This window comes from Chenopodium album, chromosome 27 (assembly GCF_948465745.1).
Source record: "Chenopodium album chromosome 27, dcCheAlbu1.1, whole genome shotgun sequence".
Classification (NCBI taxonomy): domain Eukaryota; kingdom Viridiplantae; phylum Streptophyta; class Magnoliopsida; order Caryophyllales; family Amaranthaceae; genus Chenopodium; species Chenopodium album.
In genome coordinates this window covers 17,593,890-17,613,028 of record NC_137860.1, presented here as the reverse complement: position 1 = coordinate 17,613,028, position 19,139 = coordinate 17,593,890, and the positions used below count along the sequence as shown (strand labels likewise).

General features: G+C 38.1%; 1 protein-coding gene across 4 annotated transcripts; it reads left to right on the top strand.

The window, feature by feature from the left end:
* Positions 1-326: 326 nt before the first annotated feature.
* On the top strand, positions 327-12,968 carry LOC145620369 (uncharacterized). 4 transcript variants are annotated; one of them, XM_081675038.1, is made up of 5 exons: positions 327-670; positions 806-964; positions 1,454-1,666; positions 10,929-10,994; positions 12,564-12,684. In XM_081675038.1, exons 1-4 carry the CDS (start codon positions 485-487, stop codon positions 10,977-10,979), a joined length of 609 nt encoding a protein of 202 aa, XP_081531164.1. In that variant the 5' UTR covers positions 327-484; the 3' UTR covers positions 10,980-10,994; positions 12,564-12,684. The 4 variants fall into 4 exon arrangements, with proteins under 4 accessions (XP_081531164.1, XP_081531163.1, XP_081531161.1 ...); XM_081675037.1 differs by lacking the exon at positions 10,929-10,994 and having other exon boundaries at positions 1,514-1,666; positions 12,564-12,968; XM_081675035.1 differs by lacking the exon at positions 10,929-10,994 and having other exon boundaries at positions 329-670; positions 12,564-12,968.
* Positions 12,969-19,139: the final 6,171 nt, after the last annotated feature.

Below are 19,139 nucleotides of genomic sequence, written 5' to 3'. Positions count from 1 at the left end.
CTGTTCTTCCAGCGATGAGTGCGCACTCTAGGAGCCGGATGATAATTCAGCAGGAGCTACCCTATTCAACAATATTATGTTTGCTAAAGCTACTCTGCAGGAATGCTCTAAAATTGCTGAAATTATCAGTGTATATAAGAGAGTATCTGGTTAGAAAGTTAATTTGAGTAAGATAGAGATAGCTTTTATATTGTTGGTGGTTGCTCCTGGATAGTGGGCACTCATTTTTCAAGGGTATAGGATAGGTTAAAAAATCCATTTGACATGGGATTTCATACCAAAAATGTCTAACAAAAGTACTAAACAATAAAATAGATGAATTCCAACATATCCAACCAAATGACTCCCATAGTTTTCTTAAACTTTATAAAGGTTATTTTTTCGATTCTATCAAGTCATCCATATCAAGAACAAAAGGTAAGTTTTGAGCCAGGTAAGGGCATGACGCTGTCTAGGTACGGGGCCTAACACCTTGAGAGAAAAAATGGAAATACTAAGCACAACTCAGTATATACCCGCCAAAATTAATAACCAAATTCAATTTTTTTCTTCTGCCACACATAAATTAGTTGTTCAAAAATCAATCTCCTGCGTTTTCAAACCCAAAATCCAATATAAATTATCTAATATCTGCTGCAGAAACCATGAAGAACGCAAGCAAACCGTGCAGGTGGTACTCCTTTCTTTTTTTTTTTTTTTAATAATAATAATTCATAAAATTGAATTTTTGCTTCAACCTTTTTTTTTTTTTTTTTTATTGTGTGATAATTTGAATGGGTTATTTTTGGATTTATTTTTCAAACAGAGTTTCTCACGACTGGAATCCGAACCACCATGGGAAAGTGGGAGTGTTTGGAGCACAATGGCTTTGTATATTTTTAGCTTGCATATACCATTAAGTTTTGGTGGATTATCTGTTATTGCTAATTTTTTGCATCAGCCTGATCTCGACCCTCAAATCCAGGTAAATTCTCTTTTTAATTTAGTTACTGATGCCTTTGCTAATGATTGTAATGAGATGTTGATTTCTTTTGTAAATGAAAAGTTAATTAGGGGTGGAATGTCTCTAATTGGATGGTGAAATTGTAGGAATGGATAATGATTTGAATCTTAATTTGCTGCATTTATGAATTTAGTTCAATTATATTGGAAATTGATGCTGTATTCATATCTCGCTTGATAATGTTAGATATGCATTTTTGGTTGGGTGAATTGGGTACCATAGCTCGGTATTGTTTTAACCCATTTGCTGAAGAAATGTTGATCAAATATGCCTTTAAAATAGTTATTCAGGAATTATCATGTTCTTTATTGAGAGAAATGGTATATTTTGTCAGAGATTACCTATCATAAAGTCATTCTTTGATATCAAGAATGAGAGAATCTGTAGTGATTCAGATTGATAATCGCGTGCTGATACTGAAACTAAGTTATTTTCCCTTATGTTGTGTAGGCAATGGCCATACTATTGATTGAGATTCTTGAGCTGTTTTCTGCTGTGCTGCTTCTGCAGTTTACTGCAAAGCATAAGCATGTTAGGTTCTTTCGAGTTGGCAAAAAACAAAATGAGAGGAGCTGGATCACTGGTGCTCTTCTGGGTTTCGTAATTCTTATTCTAGCCATGTTCTTTGTAGAATTTGTTGGTGACAAATTGGTTGGCCCTAAGGTTAGTCTGCTAACTTCATCATTTTCTGGTTCTTATAACTTGTCAACTGAGTGACAAGCATAAAATTGTTGCAAAATTTCACACTCAATCATACGATGTGTAATTTTATAACAAACGTCAAACAAGCCATATACAATGGCAAGCAAGGGTTTGGTCTGCAAGCAAAAGGGGTGTCAAATGCCAGAGACCTGAAATCCTGCTAATTTGATGTCAAAGGTGTTGTTTGATCTAAAGTCTACTAGAGAAACACTAAGATATTGAGATTGATATTAAAGTCACTATGGAATGAGGATCCACTCAGTCACTATAAGATATTAAAGTCACTAGGGAATGAGGATTCACTCAGTCAAAGGAAATCAAGCGATTGGGGGCAGGTTTGGGATGAGCATTACAATGACTAGATTATAAGAGCAACCAATTCCTAGCGTGATCTTATCTAGAAGATCCTAAGTCTAGATTCCTCTATGACTGAATCAATAAAAGAATTTTGTTAAGAGCTATCAATTCAAATAAATCCAAACTCACATTCCTATGCTAAATTTAGATTGTAATGCAAATCATATATGCCATCAAAGGTACCCTATCAAATCAAACAAACATCATGCAGCACTATATCGATATGTGAAAGCAGGGGAGCCTGCTCGTCCTGGCAAATCGCATGATGCTTGAGCCACCAAGTGCGTCCAATTCCAGTAAATAATGAAATTACTAAAATACATTTAGAGGGAAAAATTACCTTGAATAATCACTTTGATCATTGAGCGAACACCCAAAATTCCTCTAATTAAACCTTAATTACCATTTATCAAGATTCACCTAATCCCCTAACTAAAGAAACTACTCATTATGCATAATGAAATAAAATACAATCAAAATATTCATCATTATCAACATCGTTAAGATTAAAAAAAAAATGAAGGAAGCAAATTAGTCATAGTTATTGTTGGAATTAAAGAAAGGAAACTCTAAGGGGTCTGATTTGGTCGTCTGATCGGGCGAATCTTGCCCGATCGGGCGCGAGAAGAGTCGTAAAAATTGGAGTTCCGCCACCCGATCGGGCAAGCCCGAGAAAAAGTTGATTTTTGTCTAGAAATTCGCCCGATCGAGCGCAGATCAATCCGTTGTATTCCAACGGATTTCCTTGGATCCCTCTTCTTGTTTTAATTCTAATAATTCCTCATTTAAGGGGTAGATTATGGTTTTTTAATCACCATAATAATTCTGATTTCATTCTTATTGTTGAAGAATATTCTCTATATGACCTTTTCATCTACCTCAATCTCTATTATAAATTAGAGAATGATTTTCTGATTTAATACACTTGAAAATACAATTCACACAATAGCTTAAACATAACTCTCTTTGGGCATAGGATACTTGACTCCAACCTTCCACCCAAAAGTGACTTTGTGTTGAAGAGGTGTGTTAACCTTAGGGAACGTGCCGGCGAGTACAATTGAGCATCGTGGTTGCGCCGGAATTTCGTTTTCAAATCAGTGATTTGCATCACGACACACCATTTGTTCCTTTGTTTTGTGAGATTAATTTTACGATCTTATTTGTTATTTCTTTATACTATTACTATAGATTTCTTATATATTTACAATAATTTGAAAACAAAATTATGTCTATTCGTTATAGTATTATGAAGTCTCTTCCCGACCTCTCTAAGTTGGAACCTCTCGATGGTAACAACTACAAGAAGTGGTCACAAAAGCTACTAATCTTTTTTGAACAAGTGGAAATAAATTATGTCTTGAATGAAGATGTCATTTGATGGGATGAAGAACGGTAGGTCGTTGGGCTACCACCCCACCCAATCAAACAAAATTTGTAACTCAACAAACCCCTATAAGGTAAGTCAAGGTCGAACCCAAAGGAATGGAGGTCGAATGTATATTGCCTAAGTCAAGCTATTCCGAAGTCAAATAAGGGGTTTATAGTAGAAACTAGAGCTAGAGCTAAATGATGCAAAGAACTTGTATGAAATCAATCTAAAAGACACTAGGGCAATGGATCCGCATGTAATTGTAATGGAGAATGGTAATTTGGGAGGTCAAACTAACTAAGTCAAGTGATATGAAGGAAGATCAATCATGTATCCAAAAGAGCATACCAAGATAATTCTCCTAGAGGTCTAACTAGCGTCAACTACGCTAAACACTACCTAGGAAACGTCACAAGGCACCTCAATCGTGAAATTGCAAGTTACTAATCAATGGTCCGTATCATAGCAAGCTTACAATGCAATCTAGTGCAACAATTAAAGATGGCCAAGCTTCAATCAATCACACACATGCACATGAATTATCAACCAAATTTAATCATATCATCAACTCCTTCAATTATCCCCAAATTACTCTAATCCATCACTCAAACATGCTTCACCATTTCCCTAGCTAGAAAACTACTCACTAGCTATGGAAATCAAGATCAAAACTACACTAATCATCAATTTCATCATCAACATATTTAAAATCAAAGATCAAATCAACAATCAATCAAAAATCAATCAAACTTCAATTAAACTCCAATCAAACATCAAACAAACTTCAATCAATCAACAATAATATGGAAAACAAATGAAATCAACTAAAATCAAACTTGTATTGAAATAAAAAAGAAGATCCTTACAAACTTTGATCTAAAGATCAATTACAATGAAGAATTCTTGAACAATCAACCAAAAACCATGAGTTTCTCTCTCTTCAATCCTTGAGTTTCTCTCTCTAAAATTCTAATCAAAAACTAACTATATGAATTCTAATGTCCAGCTTATCCAAAAATAGAAGGAAATAACTATATATACAAAGAGGAGGTCGGTATTGACGCCCAAAAATAGACCCACGTTGGTGCGGGCGCTTGGAGGAGAGAGAGTGGCGCGCACGGGAACACACCCAGACGGGAACACACCCCGAGTGCGCCCGCACAAAGCTGGGTATAGCCTCTTCTTCTCTTCGTCCTAGCTCAAGTGCTGCACACATCCTAGATGATGATGATGGAGGACAAGGTAGGCAGCAACTTCCTTGGAATTATTGAAGAGTATAAGCCATGAGAAAAGCATATACAAGGCCTTGAAGCATGCTCCTTGGATCCCCCTTTGACTTGAAACTCCTTGCACAAGCATTAGGCATGAAAAACAATGAAAGACCATGGAGAGGAAGCTCGGGAATCCTTGGACAATCAATCACAACCTACAAACAAAGGATAAAAAACAAGTAAAAGGGAAAAATAACAAGTAAACTAGAAAATGGATAAAATAGAGAAACTAACTACAAAAAGCATAAAATGAAGAAAATAAGAATAAAACTAAGGCAAACTAAAGAAAGGAGTAATAAAATGGAATGAAATTCATCCAAAAAGGGACCAATTGAGTGCCATAAATGCCACTCATCATCATTGAAATTTTGGAGAAGGCGGAGGAAGCGGCCAAGGTTGTAACAGATCCCATTCTGGCGGCCATCACTACTGCCTTGAAGAAGAAGGAGAAGGACAACAAGCTTGTTCGTGGACATCTCCTAAACCATATGAACAATATTTTTGTTTTAGGTCAAGCAAGGTTATTTGGGACGCTTTGGAGAAAAAGTATGGAGCGGATGATGCCGGGAAAAAGAAGTACGTGGTGGGCAAGTGGCTCAATTTCAAGATGGATGATGAGAAGCCTATCATGTCTCAAGTTCATGCGTATGAGAACATTGTGACTGAAATTCCTGATGAAGGCATGAAGATGTGTGAGACTCTTCAAGCCAATGTCCTTTTGGAGATATTCCCTCCGCCTTGGAATGACTACCGTAACTCTTTGAAGCACAAAAATAAGGACACGACCCTCCAAGAGCTCATTAATCACATGAGAACCGAAGAGGCTAATCACCTTAAGGATAAGTTTGAGAATGTGTCTCTTAATTCTTCTAAAGCTAATCTCGTTGAGTCTTCTTTGAATGTGTCTAAAAACAGGATCAATTTTAAGAAGAAGGGAAACAACAAGTCCAAAAACAATCTCACTCCAAACTACAAAATCCAAAAGCCAAAGGGTGCTTGCTATGTATTGGGGATCGTTGGACACAAAGCATACCAATGCAACCGGAGGTATGGTGCAAAGAAAGATGGCAACACCTCCTAAGCCAATGTGGTGGAAAGAGAAGAAATCATTGCGGCGGTGGTGGTAGAAGCCAACTTGGTGGAGAACAAAGTGGAGAGGATTTTGGACACCGGAGCATCTAGGCACTTTTGTGCTAATAAGCCCTTGATAACCGAGTTTGAAGATGCTACCGGTGGTGATCATGATTATATGGGCAATAGTACCACCGCGAGAGTCCTTGACAAAGGAAAGGTCCATCTCAAACTCACCTCCGGAAAAACTTTATTTTTAAATAATGTGTTATATGTCCCTTGTCTTAGAAGAAATCTTGTTTCGGGAGCCCTTCTCAACAAACCTGGCCTAAAACTTGTCTTTGAAGCCGACAAGATTGTAATGACTAAGAATGGAGACTTTGTTAGGAAAGGTTACCTCAATAATTGCTTGTTTGTTTTCAATGTTATGAATGAGAATGGAAATACTTCTTTTGCTTATATTGTTGAAACTTTGGATGTTTGGCCCAACCGTTTGGGACACTTGAATTCTTCTTATTTGAAAAGGTTAAAGGACATGAATTTAATTAATTTTTCAATGGAAGATAAACTTGACAAATGCCATATTTGTGTTGAGGCCAAACATACTAAGAAACCGTTTAAGCAAGTGGTCTATAGAAGTACCAAATTACTTGAATTAATTCACTCGGATTTAGCGGACTTTGAAAAATGCACTAGTAGAGGTGGTAAACATTATTATATTACTTTTGTTGATGACTTTTCTCGTTATACCAAAGTTTATTTGCTTAGAACAAAAGATGAAGCCGAAAGTGCATTTTTAAAGTACAAAGCCGAAGTTGAAAATCAATTGGACCTTAAAATCAAAAGAGTTAGAACCGATAGAGGTGGTGAATATGGAAAAGATTCTTTAAAAGATTTTTGTGACCAATGGCATCATACATGAAACTAGTCCACCTTACACACCTCAATCAAATGGCATTGCCGAAAGGAAAAACAAATCTTCAAAAGAGATTATGAATGACATGGTTCTTAGTTCCGGTATATTCGATAACTTGTGGGGAGAAGCGGTTCTTTCCGCTTTTTATGTACTCAATAGAGTGCCCCATAAGAATTTGGATAAAACCCCCTATGAACTTTGGAAGGGCTATAGTCCAAATTTTAGAATATTAAAAGTATAGGGGTGTTTGGCTAAGGTGGCTTTACTGGACTTTAAAAAATCCACTATGGGGTCTAAAACTTTCGATTGTGTGTTCATTGGACATGCTCACAATAGTGCAGCCTATAGGTTCATGTTATTAAGTGATAGAACAATTTGTGAAGCTAGAGATGCGGTATGTTTTGAGCATATTTTTCCTATGAACAAATCTTTGTCTTCCAATGTATATATGCATGCTAGTAAGTCAAGTATGGATGTTCCTTTAGTTGATTCTATGCCTAGTTCTAGTCTCCCATCTTCCTCTACCAAAGTGGTAGTAGTTGAACCTAGGAGAATTACTAGCCTAGAGTAGAGTCTTCCTTTGGACCGAATTTTTTGACTTCTTTTCTTGTAGAAGACTTTGATGTGAATTCTTTAAGTGAGCATGTTGTGTCTTTGTTTCTCTTAGAAGAAGACCCTAAGACTTATGATGAGGCAATGAGGTCCATAAATGCTAGTATTTGGAAAGAAGAAATAGGCTATTAAGAGTGAACTGGATTCCATCATGTCCAATCACACTTGGGATCTTTGTGACTTGCCTAACGGTTTTAAACCTATAAGTTGTAAGTGGATTTTTAAGAAGAAACTTAGACCGGATGGGACCAAAGAAAAGTGCAAGGCTGGACTTGTCATTAGAGGTTTCACCCAAAAAGAAGGTATAGATTTCTTTGACACCTATTCCTCCGTCACTAAGATAGCCACCATTAGAACCTTGGTAGCCCTGCTTATTGTTGGTACTAATCTTTATGTTGTGAATGATGTTCATGCTTTACTTTCCACTAAGTATGAAATGAAGGATATGGGAGAAGCCGATGTTATTCTTGGAATTCGTTTAAGGAAGACTAAGAATGGTTTTTCCATGAGTCAATCTCACTATGTGGAAAAAATACTCAAGAAGTTTGATTCTTTTGATGTTGCTCCTAGCACTACTTCATATGATCCTAACTTGAAGCTTGATAAAAACAAGGGTGCGAGTGTGTCTCAAGAGCTCTATGCAAAGGTAATTGGTAGTGTGATGTTTCTAATTAATTGCACATGACCCAATATTACTTAAGTGGTAAGTAGACATTGATATGAAATAACCAAGGAAAGACAAGTAAAAGGAGGATAAATGAAGTAACAACAAGTTCAAACCAACAAACCAAGAAAAACCTATCTCAAATTCACAAAGATAGATGAAATAGGAGTCTTAATCAAAGCCAACACCAAGTAAAGCTAAGATTAAGGTGTAACCACAAAGATTACAAGAGATGCAATCACAAAGAAAGCAAGATAATCACAAAGATTATGGTAGAGAGAGAAAGTCTCTTGATTACAAAGTTCAACAAAAACTAATATGCAAAAACGTCATAAAACAACTTAAATAGTTCGCACAAACTGACAGAAAAACAGGAAAAGCTTCGGCCGAACTCTGGGTAAGTTCGGTCGAACCTGTGGGTAGGTTCGATCGAACTTTTTGGAGTTCGTCCACTGTAAAGACGCAAAAATTAGGTCTAAAACTGCCTGGAAGGTTCGGGCGAACAACAGTGTAGGTTTGGCCGAACTCCCCTGCTCCTGGACATCTCAACTTCAAACGTTTATAACTTCTTCGTTTCTCGCTCAAATTTGGCATGTGATCAGTCGTTGGAAAGCTCCTGAACTCTACTTTCACCTCTAACTTTAATCACCTAAAAATTCCTTGTAAAGAAGGAGATATGGCTGAATGAAGTAGTTTCATCATATATTGATAAGCTTCTTTTCTTCAAGTGTGATGATGGTTAGCCCCGAAAGGTGACCTCCAAGGAGCTTGGCCCTACTTCGTGTCATGACACGTGACATGTCTTACACTTCTTCCACTAAGTTTCATGCACCCGCGTCAGACATAGTAGATATACTCACAATCCAAGTCAATATCATTGGATTACACTTCGTCAGTTATATAGGTATCTCAAAGGTACCATGGATGTATGTTTGCATTTTAATCGCTTTCCAAATGTTTTGGAAGGCTATTGTGATGCTAATTGGGTAACCGATAATGATGAAATTTCTTCTACTAGTGGTTATGTTTTTGTTTTAGGTGGAGGTGCTATTTCATGGAAGTCCTCAAAACAACCATGTCTAGCTTGGTCCACCATGGAATCTGAACTTATTGCTCTTGAGTTGGCAGGTCATGAAGCGGAACGGCTTAGGAACCTCCTAGCCAACATTCCATTGTGGGGGAAGATTTCATCATCGACGTCTATACATTGTGATTCTCAAGCGGCAATTGGAGTGGCAAACAATAACACCTATAATGGTAAAAAGAGACATTTTCGTATAGTGATTGCTTTGGTCTATGTGAGGTCCGATAAGAACTTGGCGGATCCTTTGACGAAAGGATTTGCAAGAAAGCAAGTTGATAAATTATCGAGGGGAATTGGACTTAAGCCATATGATACATTGCATTTGTCCTAATTCCTATGGTGATGTTGTTGGTAATGTTTGTTTTGTTTGTGAGGTTGAGTTGTTTAATTCTGAATGGGTTTTTGTGCTATTGAGACGCACTCGTAAGGACTCACCTATGTGGTTGTGAAGACTAGCCATCTTCTATGGAAACCTTGGCCGGTTTGCTAGAGCTTCCACTAGACCAAAGGTGAATGTGCTTTGCTATAAATAAGTACATATCTTCGCGGAGTTCAAGTGTATTTTGGAATAATATATGTAATGTGGGGGTCTTGGATTAAATCTTAGAGTTTCAAGGTCCGTCGACTCTTTTATTAAGGGTCTAAGGGTTTCAAGGTTTGTCCACCCTTATACTTGTAATTCATTGCCTCATGTTGCTAAGCACTAGATTTTAAATTACTTATGTAATATTTTAGTGTTATGTATTGGTCGCCTCCTATGCCCAATATGTTGCTCATCCTTATTTTTTGTTGGCTTTTCTTCCCTTCCTTTAGTGGGGGATTGTTAGAATTAAAGAAAGGAAACTCAAAGGGGTCTGATTTGGTTGCCCGATCAGGCGGAGCTCGCTGAATCGGGCGCGAGAAGAGTTGTAAAAAATGGAGTTCCGCAGCCCGATCGGGCGAGCCTCTCCCGATCGGGCTCGAGAAGTAGTTGATTTTTTGCTGGAAGTTCGCCCGATCGGGCGCAAGAGCAACCCAGTTTATTCTGGGTTCTCGCCCGATCGGGCGCGAATCAATCCGTTGGACTCCAATGCATTTCCTTGGATTCCTCTTCTTGTTTTAATTGTAATTACTCCTCATTTAAGGGGTTGATTATAGTGTTTTAATCATCATAATAATTCTGATTTCATTCTTCTTGTTCAAGAATATTCTCTCTATGATCTTTTCATCTACCTTAATCTCTATTATAAATTAGAGAATGATTTTCTGATTTCATACTCTTGAAACTACAATCATACAAAATAGGTTAAACACAACTCTCTTTGGGCATAGGATACTTGACTCCAACCTTACATCCCAAAGTGCCTTTGTGTGGAAGAGGTGTGTTAACCTTAGGGAATGTGCCGGCGAATACAATTGAGCACCGTGGTTGCACCGGAATTTGGTTTTCAAGTGAGTGATTTGCATCACGACACACCATTTGTTCCTTTGTTTTGTGAGATTATTTTTCGATCTTACTTGTTATTTCTTTATACTATTACGATAGATTTCTTGTATATTTACAAAAATTTGAAAATGAAATTATGTCTATTGGTAATAGTATTATGAAGTCTCTTCCCGACCTCTCTGAGTTTGAACCTCTCGATGGTAACAACTACAAGAGGTGGTAACAAAAGCCACAAATTTTTTTTGAACAAGTAGAATTAGATTATGTTTTGAATGAAGATGTCATTGAAATTTTGGAGAAGGCGGAGGAAGCGGCCAAGGTTGTAACGGATCCCATTTGGGCGGCCATCACCGATGCCTTGAAGAAGAAGGAGATGGACAACAAGCTTGTTCGTGGACATCTCCTCAACCATATGAACAATACTTTGTTTGATTTGTTTGTCAATTTCAGGTCAAGCAAGGTTATTTGCGAAGCTTTGGAGAAAAAGAATGGAGTGGATGATGCCGGAAAAAAGAGGTACGTAGTGGGCAAGTGACTCAATTTCAAGATGGTTGATGAAAAGTCTATCATGTCTCTAGTCCATGAGTATGAGAATATGGTGACTGAAATTCTTGGTGAAGGCATGAAGATGTGTGAGACCCTTCAAGCCAATGTCCTCTAGGAGAAATTCCCTCCGTCTTGGAATGACTACCGTAACTCTTTAAAGGACAAGAAGACGGACATGACCCTCCAAGAGCTCATTAGTCAAATGAGAACCCAATAGGCTAATTGCCTTAAGGATAAGTTTGAAAATTTGTCTCTTAATTCTTGTAAAGCTAATCTTGTTGAGTCTTCTTTGAATGTGTCTAAAAACAAGAACAATTCTAAGAAAAAGGGAAACAACAAGTCCAAAAACAATCTTGAAATAAAGATCCAATGTTCAAAGATTTCTCTAAGATTGAATACAAACGAGCCGATATTTCTCCTCACAATATCATGCTGAAACTTATGATTTGAATCCCCAAATTAATTAACCCACTTCTGGACCCTAATTATTTTGAGATTAAACTCTTAGCCTACTCCTAGACACTAAGTGTTTAATGTTTAAATCTTCAACCAACTCCTTAAATTGAAAACTAGCAAAAGCATTTAAGCAAAAAGCTAAACAATGAATTTTTATTCACTGAATTTTTGTGTATTTGTTGTGTTGTTCTACAAAGCCATGAAAATCCCCTATTTATACACTAAAAACTAACTAATCCTAAGTCTAATATGACTAGGACAATCCCCTAGCCTTTAGCTCCAAGTAACCTAAATAGAATAGGAAAAGCAGTTCTACTTAGATTAGGAAACTAGTAGTAACACTATTTTAACTTAGCCTATAATTCCTATGATAAATCTTAATCAACTAAGGAAACTTATTAAACTAAAATAACAAAAATTAAAAGAAATCCTAAGTGCTTAAACTAAGAAATACCCTCTCAAGTGAAAGGTAAAAACCTGGAAGAAATATTTTAGAAAAAAAAAAATAAGTAAAAAAAATCTTCCATTTCACATTGCCACCTAAAAACCATCTCACGTGCCGAGAAAGTCCACACGTGTCGGCCAACGGTGTTACTAGGTTCAAGGTGGTTGCTCAAAGGTGATGTGTGGCCCTTGTTGTGGCGCGTGGCCGTGCAATGGTCGTGGGAAGCAGATTGTGTCATTTCTTCTTCTTTAAAAATCAAGCTCCTTTCTTTCCTGGTTAAGCTATTGAACCTTTCCTTGCTTCATTCTTTGTTTGGGCAGCCTATAATGGAGTTTTTTTAGACCTTCTAAAACTACATTAGATATTTCAAAAGAATTCCCCTCTTAATTCACATCGACTAACGTTATCGGCTCAAAGTAATGTTCAAATATAAGAAGTATGTGGTAACAAATCAAGACTTGGTTTGGTGCATATAATTTTGAAGGGCATTGGTTGGCAGATTGTATTACTATTGTTGTAATTACTTTTAGTCGGAATTCTCAATCGGATGAGATAATTTATAGTGTTCTCATTAACTTTATGCATTCATTACTGTAAAACTGCACTTGACACAACAAATTTTGTTCTAATTCATCTAGGATATGAAGAATCAAGTAGTGAAGGATATTTTGTTGAGCGGCAATATAGCTCAGACTGCTTGTACACTTGTATATTGCGTGGTTGCTCCCGTGTTGGAAGAGATTGTATACAGACGGTTTTTCTTGACCTCTCTTTCATCCAGTATGGAATGGTATAAGGCAGTTATGATAAGTTCACTCATCTTCAGTGCATCACATCTTTCTGCGGAGAATTTTATCCAACTAGTTTTGGTGGGATTGGTGCTTGGGTGCTCTTATTGTTGGACCGGAGACTTGAGAACTTCGATTCTTTTGCACTCTATGTATAATGCTGTGACTCTGTTGATAATTGTTTTATATTGATTCTGAAAGAGAATTGAAGTTCCATTTTCACAACTCTTATATGAATTTACGTCATTTTGCATTTTCGCTTGAGTACCACTTTGGACAATTTTTATTTTTATTTTTTTTTTTTTATAATTTTGACATGAGCTTACTCATAGTAAACTTTATTTGGAGACTGCTCTAGAGTGTAACTGATTTCCATTTTAAATATTTATTTGCTTGATTTACTGTTAATTAGATTCTCTTTAACTTATTAGCACAATGTGGATCTAGGCCCTATTAGATTTTTTTTTTAAAAAAAAAACTTTATTTTTAGTGTTAGTTGATTAGTTTTAGTTCTCTCTATCATTAATGGCTTCGACCTAGCTTAGGTATTACCATTCCAAATGGTTAGACCCTTGACTTGACCCTAAATTTGTATTAGGGTTGTTGAGTGATATAAATTTTATTTGATCCTAGGAGGTTAGATTTCGACCTAATTTTCCTACTATAACCTATTTCCTACTTGTGGAAAAGTTACTCCCACTAACGCCACTACCATTGCCGCCCCACCTTTATTGTGCCACCATAACATCTCTCACTCTCTAGTCTCCACCCAAGGGCGGAAGGGACCTGCTGGGCATGTGCCCTACGGTTTTTTTTCATTTTTTTTAATTTGTTGTTTTTATTTATTTTAAAGTTTGATGTTTTTTTTGAAATAAAAAATAAATAAATAAACAAATAACAAACCTAACATGAATCTGCACGCAATTAACTACTCTAACTTGCTAGCGGGTGTAGTATTTTCAATCTTAGTTTGTATACTTTATAATTTAAAAGCATACTGAAATGTCGGGTCGGGTCAATCACCTTTCATTGATATGTGTGCCTGCAACTACTAAGTCATGTTAAAAAAATAAAGCACATTCTTAAAAAAAAAAGGTAACGAGGATATTTGAAATCTTTTAAATTTAAGTGTATTAGACAAAATCAACTTTTAAAATTACTCTCCCTATGCTTTTTAAAAAAAAATTTAAGCGTCCATTTTTTATTGTCACACATACCAATGTGAAACTTAAACTAATGTTACATTTAATTATCAATAAGTATAAATTATGAAATACATCGTATTGAAAGGTTGTTTTTACCTTTTTTTTATAGCTTTCTTTCTTAATAAATTCTTAAAGGGAAATTCCCAATGGTAACCCCCAAGTTTTGCTACTACCAATGGTGACCTCGCCTTTTTTTTTTTATTATACAAAATGACCTTAGTTAAGAATTTTTTATTATCCATTTGTTCATTAATTTTTTTATTCTTGCTTATTTTGTGATTTTTTTTCACTTTTTTTGTTATTTTTGTGTTTTCTCCTTTATTTGTTCTATTCTTGTGGTTGTAGATATTATATGACACTTGGGTTTTGAATTTTGATATTGGTGGCTTGCTGGAAGACAACTTTGGTGCAAGCTTATAGCATTTGAAAGCATAAGAAGTAAGAAAATGGCATGCTCCAATTTCTAGCTATTGCGCTCTCAAGTCGCGCTATCATGAACAATGGTGTTGAACCCACTTCATCTTCAGTTTGAATCTACCATACTTATGTCTATCATGAAGTTGTTGCGAGCACAAGGAAGTCCACTTGTGAGCGCATATGGTGCTGCCGAAGCCTCGAAGCAACCTAGGGGGGCACAAGTGTGCAACCATGCTCTCGAGTTTGTTTCAAGCTTACTTTGTAGCCTCTTATAAATACTTTAAGACCCGATTTTTGTAATATCTTTTTACACATAATTTTCATCATAATTAGGCTTGGGAGCTTCTCTTTCTAGATTAGGAGTAGTTTTGAAAGAAATGGTGTCCTTCGAACAAGTGTATTATTCTGATAGCGGGTTCAGAATTATTAGAAGGCTAATATATTCAGTAGGGTCAAGTGATCGGAATGCCTGGGTTGAGGCCGCTTCCGATCAATAATATAAATGTATAATTAATATTACAGCTTAATCTTGACTGAACCCTTCGGGTTACACCCAAGCAAATATACGAACCGACTGGACGAATTAATTCGGAAGAAATAAATTCGTCGCTCGAGTGTTAAATATTTAGACGTCGGAAATTCGAGCTTAGAGCGTCGATACCGAGCGTCGGAAGTCGAGTCAAAAATAATAAAAACACGAGACGGAAAAATTAGTAATAAAACAACAATGACTAAAATACCCTTAGCATCGGAATCCCGAGTGCTAGGGGATTAGGCAAGCTAGCAGCCCGCACTATGTGCATGGCATGCTAGCAAGCCACGGCCAGTAACCCACAAGCATTGCGAGGCTTGCTGGCACGCGCTACTGCTAGCAGCCCGCACATGTGCGTGGCTAGCTAGCAGCGCCACTCGGCAGCAGTAGCCCGCACCAACGTGCATGGGCGTGCTGGGCTGAGAAGGCAGCAGCTAGCAAGCCCGCATGTGCGGGGCTAGCTGGGCCGAGTGCTAGGGTCGTGTAAATGAGAGAGCATGTGAGGAGCTTGCTTTTGTGTGTGGACAAGTATCACAAGGAGAGGAAGGAGTGGGGAGCAAGTATGATCCCCTCCTCTCCAAGCGGTCCATACTTGTCTTTACATATGACTAGGACACTTGTTGATTTATTACATGCTTGCATATTTAATTTATTTTAGCTTTAAATTAAATTGAGGAATTTCATGATCCCACATTGATGGGATTGAAATTCTAACTCCCACTTTTCCCTATAAATACCAATCATGGGATTTGGAGAAAAGTGCTTGAGTGGGAGTTAGAAAGAGCATTGCATTTTGGCAAAAACTCTTAAACTCCATTAACACTTGGGTTTTGGTCGGACCTTGCTAACTCCAAGGTAGCGGACCTAAAAAGTCGGTGTTCGTCCTTTGTGGGTGGACACCATTGGAGGCTCGGTATTTACGGAGCTAGAGCTTTCAAGTACGAGCCCCTGTGTGAGGGCGAAGCACGCGTCAAAGGTAAATTCCGGTTTTACCCCTTTTATGTTTTGTTATGCTTTATGGTTTTATTAATTGCGATTGGTTCTTGGGTCGGGGTTGTTTCCGCGGTGAGTCGGACTCACCAAACCCCAACAGCGGAATCGGAGCCCCACTAGTTTATTTTTATAATTATGTTTTTCAAGTATTTTTTGGCTTATTTTTTCTCGCTTAAGTTGCTAATTAGATTAGTAGCTCGGTTTTATTAATTTTAATCCCGTTTATAATGTCGAATTTGGCCTATAACCCAGATTTTCGCCAAAAAATAGTGAATTTTGGGTAGAACAGGCGTTCTGGAAATGGTTTTATTCCTTTGGGACTGTAATTTTAGCCAAATTCTTACCAAAAGTGCCTTTTTCGAGGGATTTTTCGTTTTGACGAAAAATTTTAAGACTTTTCTTACCTTCAAATTAATGGCATAACATTGTGGTTATGTGGTAGATTATTTGCTTTATTTTTCTGCATTTTTTAATCTCTTTAAAGCATACTTACTTGGTAGTATTTGATGCTTAAAAGACTTTTCTTACCTCACTCACAACTTCAATCACACCACCTTGCATTGAAACACAAGCCTTTTCTTCCAAAGAATTCCCTTCTAACACATCTTCCCTACCTTCAAAGAGTTTAAAAATGTCCCCAACCACCAATTGGGATTCTTCACTCTCAACAAGAGCATGGTTTTGATTCTCAACATTCCCCAACTTAACATGATCAAACATGAGTATCTCATCATCACCACAACCCATCTTTTCTCTTAACAACCTCAAATTAGTTTCTAGGTCCACCAAAATGGGATCTTCAATGGGTTGCAAAGAGTGTTGAGGTTCAAGTTAGATAAAGGGGGTGGTTTTAAAAATTTCATCAAATGAATTATCTTCCATACACCCTCTATCGCTTTTAACATCATCATAATCATCCTCAACCGTACCATGCACTCAAAAGCCCAATTAGGTTCTCTCATATGGGAGGGGGGATGAGAAGGAAGGGCATTTGTTTGGGATTGAGCTAGGTGGAAAATTTGGCTTTCAAGCGCCTCCATCCTAGCTTTTATCTCCTTGTTATATTCTTCTTTCTTTTCCCTCATCTCATTAACCTTCTCCATGATTTCCATTTCCCTTCTCATCATCTCGTTGAGCTTCTCCATCTACTCTCCTTCCTCTCTATGTCCCATTGAATCACCCTCACGAAAATGTTCACTAGAAACATGGGAAAACTCATTTGGAATCATGTTGGAATAAGAAGAGGTAAAGGGAAGATCATGCAAGTGAGGATTAGGGTTATGGGGAGCATCATTGACATCCATGCATACATTTGAAGAACATTGAGAAAAAGCATGAACATTATCAACATTGGGATGCATCACATCACAATTAGCATACAAGGGCGAGGGATTTGCATCATAGGGAGCATAGGAATCATCATTAGAGTGCATGCAAGAGCTAGAAAAATCACAAGAATTAGCATTATTCTCTTGCTCATAACTATCCTTGGCAAACCACAAATAGAAATCCCAAGCCTCATCTAAAGATTTGGCTCGAAATTGACCATTACACATGTTTTCAATAACCCCTCGAGTATACTCATTCAAACCCCAATAAATAACTTCACAAGCCTCCCATAAGGAACAACCATGGAAAATAGAGAAGTGTTCAAACCTATTAAAGTAGACCCAAAAGGGTTCATATTCAAATTGAGGCAAAGAGGAACAAGACATCTCATTTTGGACAAATTAATCCATGACTCAATGAAGACAGACAACAAGCGACCAAACAAGAAAGCTCAAGATTATACACAAACAAAAACAAAAACAAGAAGAAAAACAAACCAAAAGAAAATTATACACAATGGACTAGTCTCAATAAGATAATACAACGGTAATGGAAGCTAAGACCTGGGGATGAGAAACTTCAAAAGCCGGCTGCTAAGACCGGGAGGAAGGCCACCTCAACGTCCTCTGGCGTTAATGCCAAAGGTTTTCCAACAACCAGGGGTAAAGGCCCCGAAGCCATGGCTACTCTGAGTGAAAACTCAGAGAAGTCACGAAAAAAGCCGGTTGCTCACGAAGCATCGAAGGATGGCGAGCCATCCAAGGCTGCAGGTGGTGCTGCAGCCGCAGGGGAGGAGCCGGCGAAGGCCGACTCAAAAGGTAAGATTGAAATTCCTTGGCCTCTTGACTTTATGCGTGTCAAGACTATGACTGACCCTTCCGGGGGTTCTGTGAGTAGCCGGCAAAGAATGAATGCCAAATATGCTGCCAGTCTCTCACCAAGTCCTTCTTATGCTGCAGATGCTACTTCTGCCCCGGACCTGGCGGGGTTTGGAAAACGGATGGTGAGAACTCTCACCCAGACGGAGAAGAACTCCATACCCAACCGCCACGAGGTCGACTTCGACCAGATTCTGGGGCAGCTGGCGGAGGTAAGTGAAACTTGCCCCTTATCTTTTAAATTTCTTTTTATTTCATTTTGTCTTTCAAATTGCTAAGTGTTTAGTTTCCCGGATGACCTTGCTCAGGTTATGGTCCGGGTGGATGGACTCCGGTTGCCTTTCCGGAAGAAGCAAGAAGAGGTAACTGATGCCAAAAGAAGGGCTCAAGCTAATCTCAACTCTGCTGAATATGCCTATATAAATTTTGATGTTGAGATTAAAGCCCTCGAGTTGAAACAGGAGGAGCTGGTTAGGACTTTGACGGCTGCTAACGATGAAGCCAACAACAAAATCAAAGATCTGGAGCTTCAGCTGCAAACTACCGGCTCCAACCTTAAGGCCTTAAAGGGAGCTGACCAAGAGAACGTTGCCCTCAGAGCGGACAAGTCCCGGCTGATTGCGGATCTTGCCACTCTGAAAGGCAAACATGCTGAGGAGCTCAAGGCTGAGCAGGACCGGCTCATCAAAGAGAATGAGCGGGACAATGAGATCCGCCTCCGTTATGCTTGGGGGCTTCTCTATCCTGAGGTAGACTTTGAAGTCTACAAGCTGAGGTACAACTACGCCACTGAGGTGTATGATGCCAAGGCTCTCCAGGATCCTGCTCCGGCTCGCTTCAAGGAATGGGCCTTGAAGAATGGTGCTGAGGTTTCGGACACAGAGGAGCCGGACCTTGACGAGATTATAAAAGAAGTGAACAAGGAAAATCAGCCTGAAGCGGTTGAGATTCCGGATGATGTTCCTTCAACAACTCCAGCCCAGCCGGAACAACCAGCAGCGTAGCTCCTCTCCTTTTTCAGCGGCAGTATGCCAACTTTGCTTTTCCGGCCTGCGCGCCGAGTAATTGTGTA

Coding starts and splice junctions, on each gene's coding strand:
- LOC145620369 (XM_081675035.1), top strand. CDS start 485: ATGGAAATACTAAGCACAACTCAGTATATACCCGCCAAAATTAATAAC. Junction 965..1,453: donor ATCTCGACCCTCAAATCCAG/GTAAATTCTCTT, acceptor TATGTTGTGTAG/GCAATGGCCATACTATTGAT. Junction 1,667..12,563: donor ACAAATTGGTTGGCCCTAAG/GTTAGTCTGCTA, acceptor TAATTCATCTAG/GATATGAAGAATCAAGTAGT.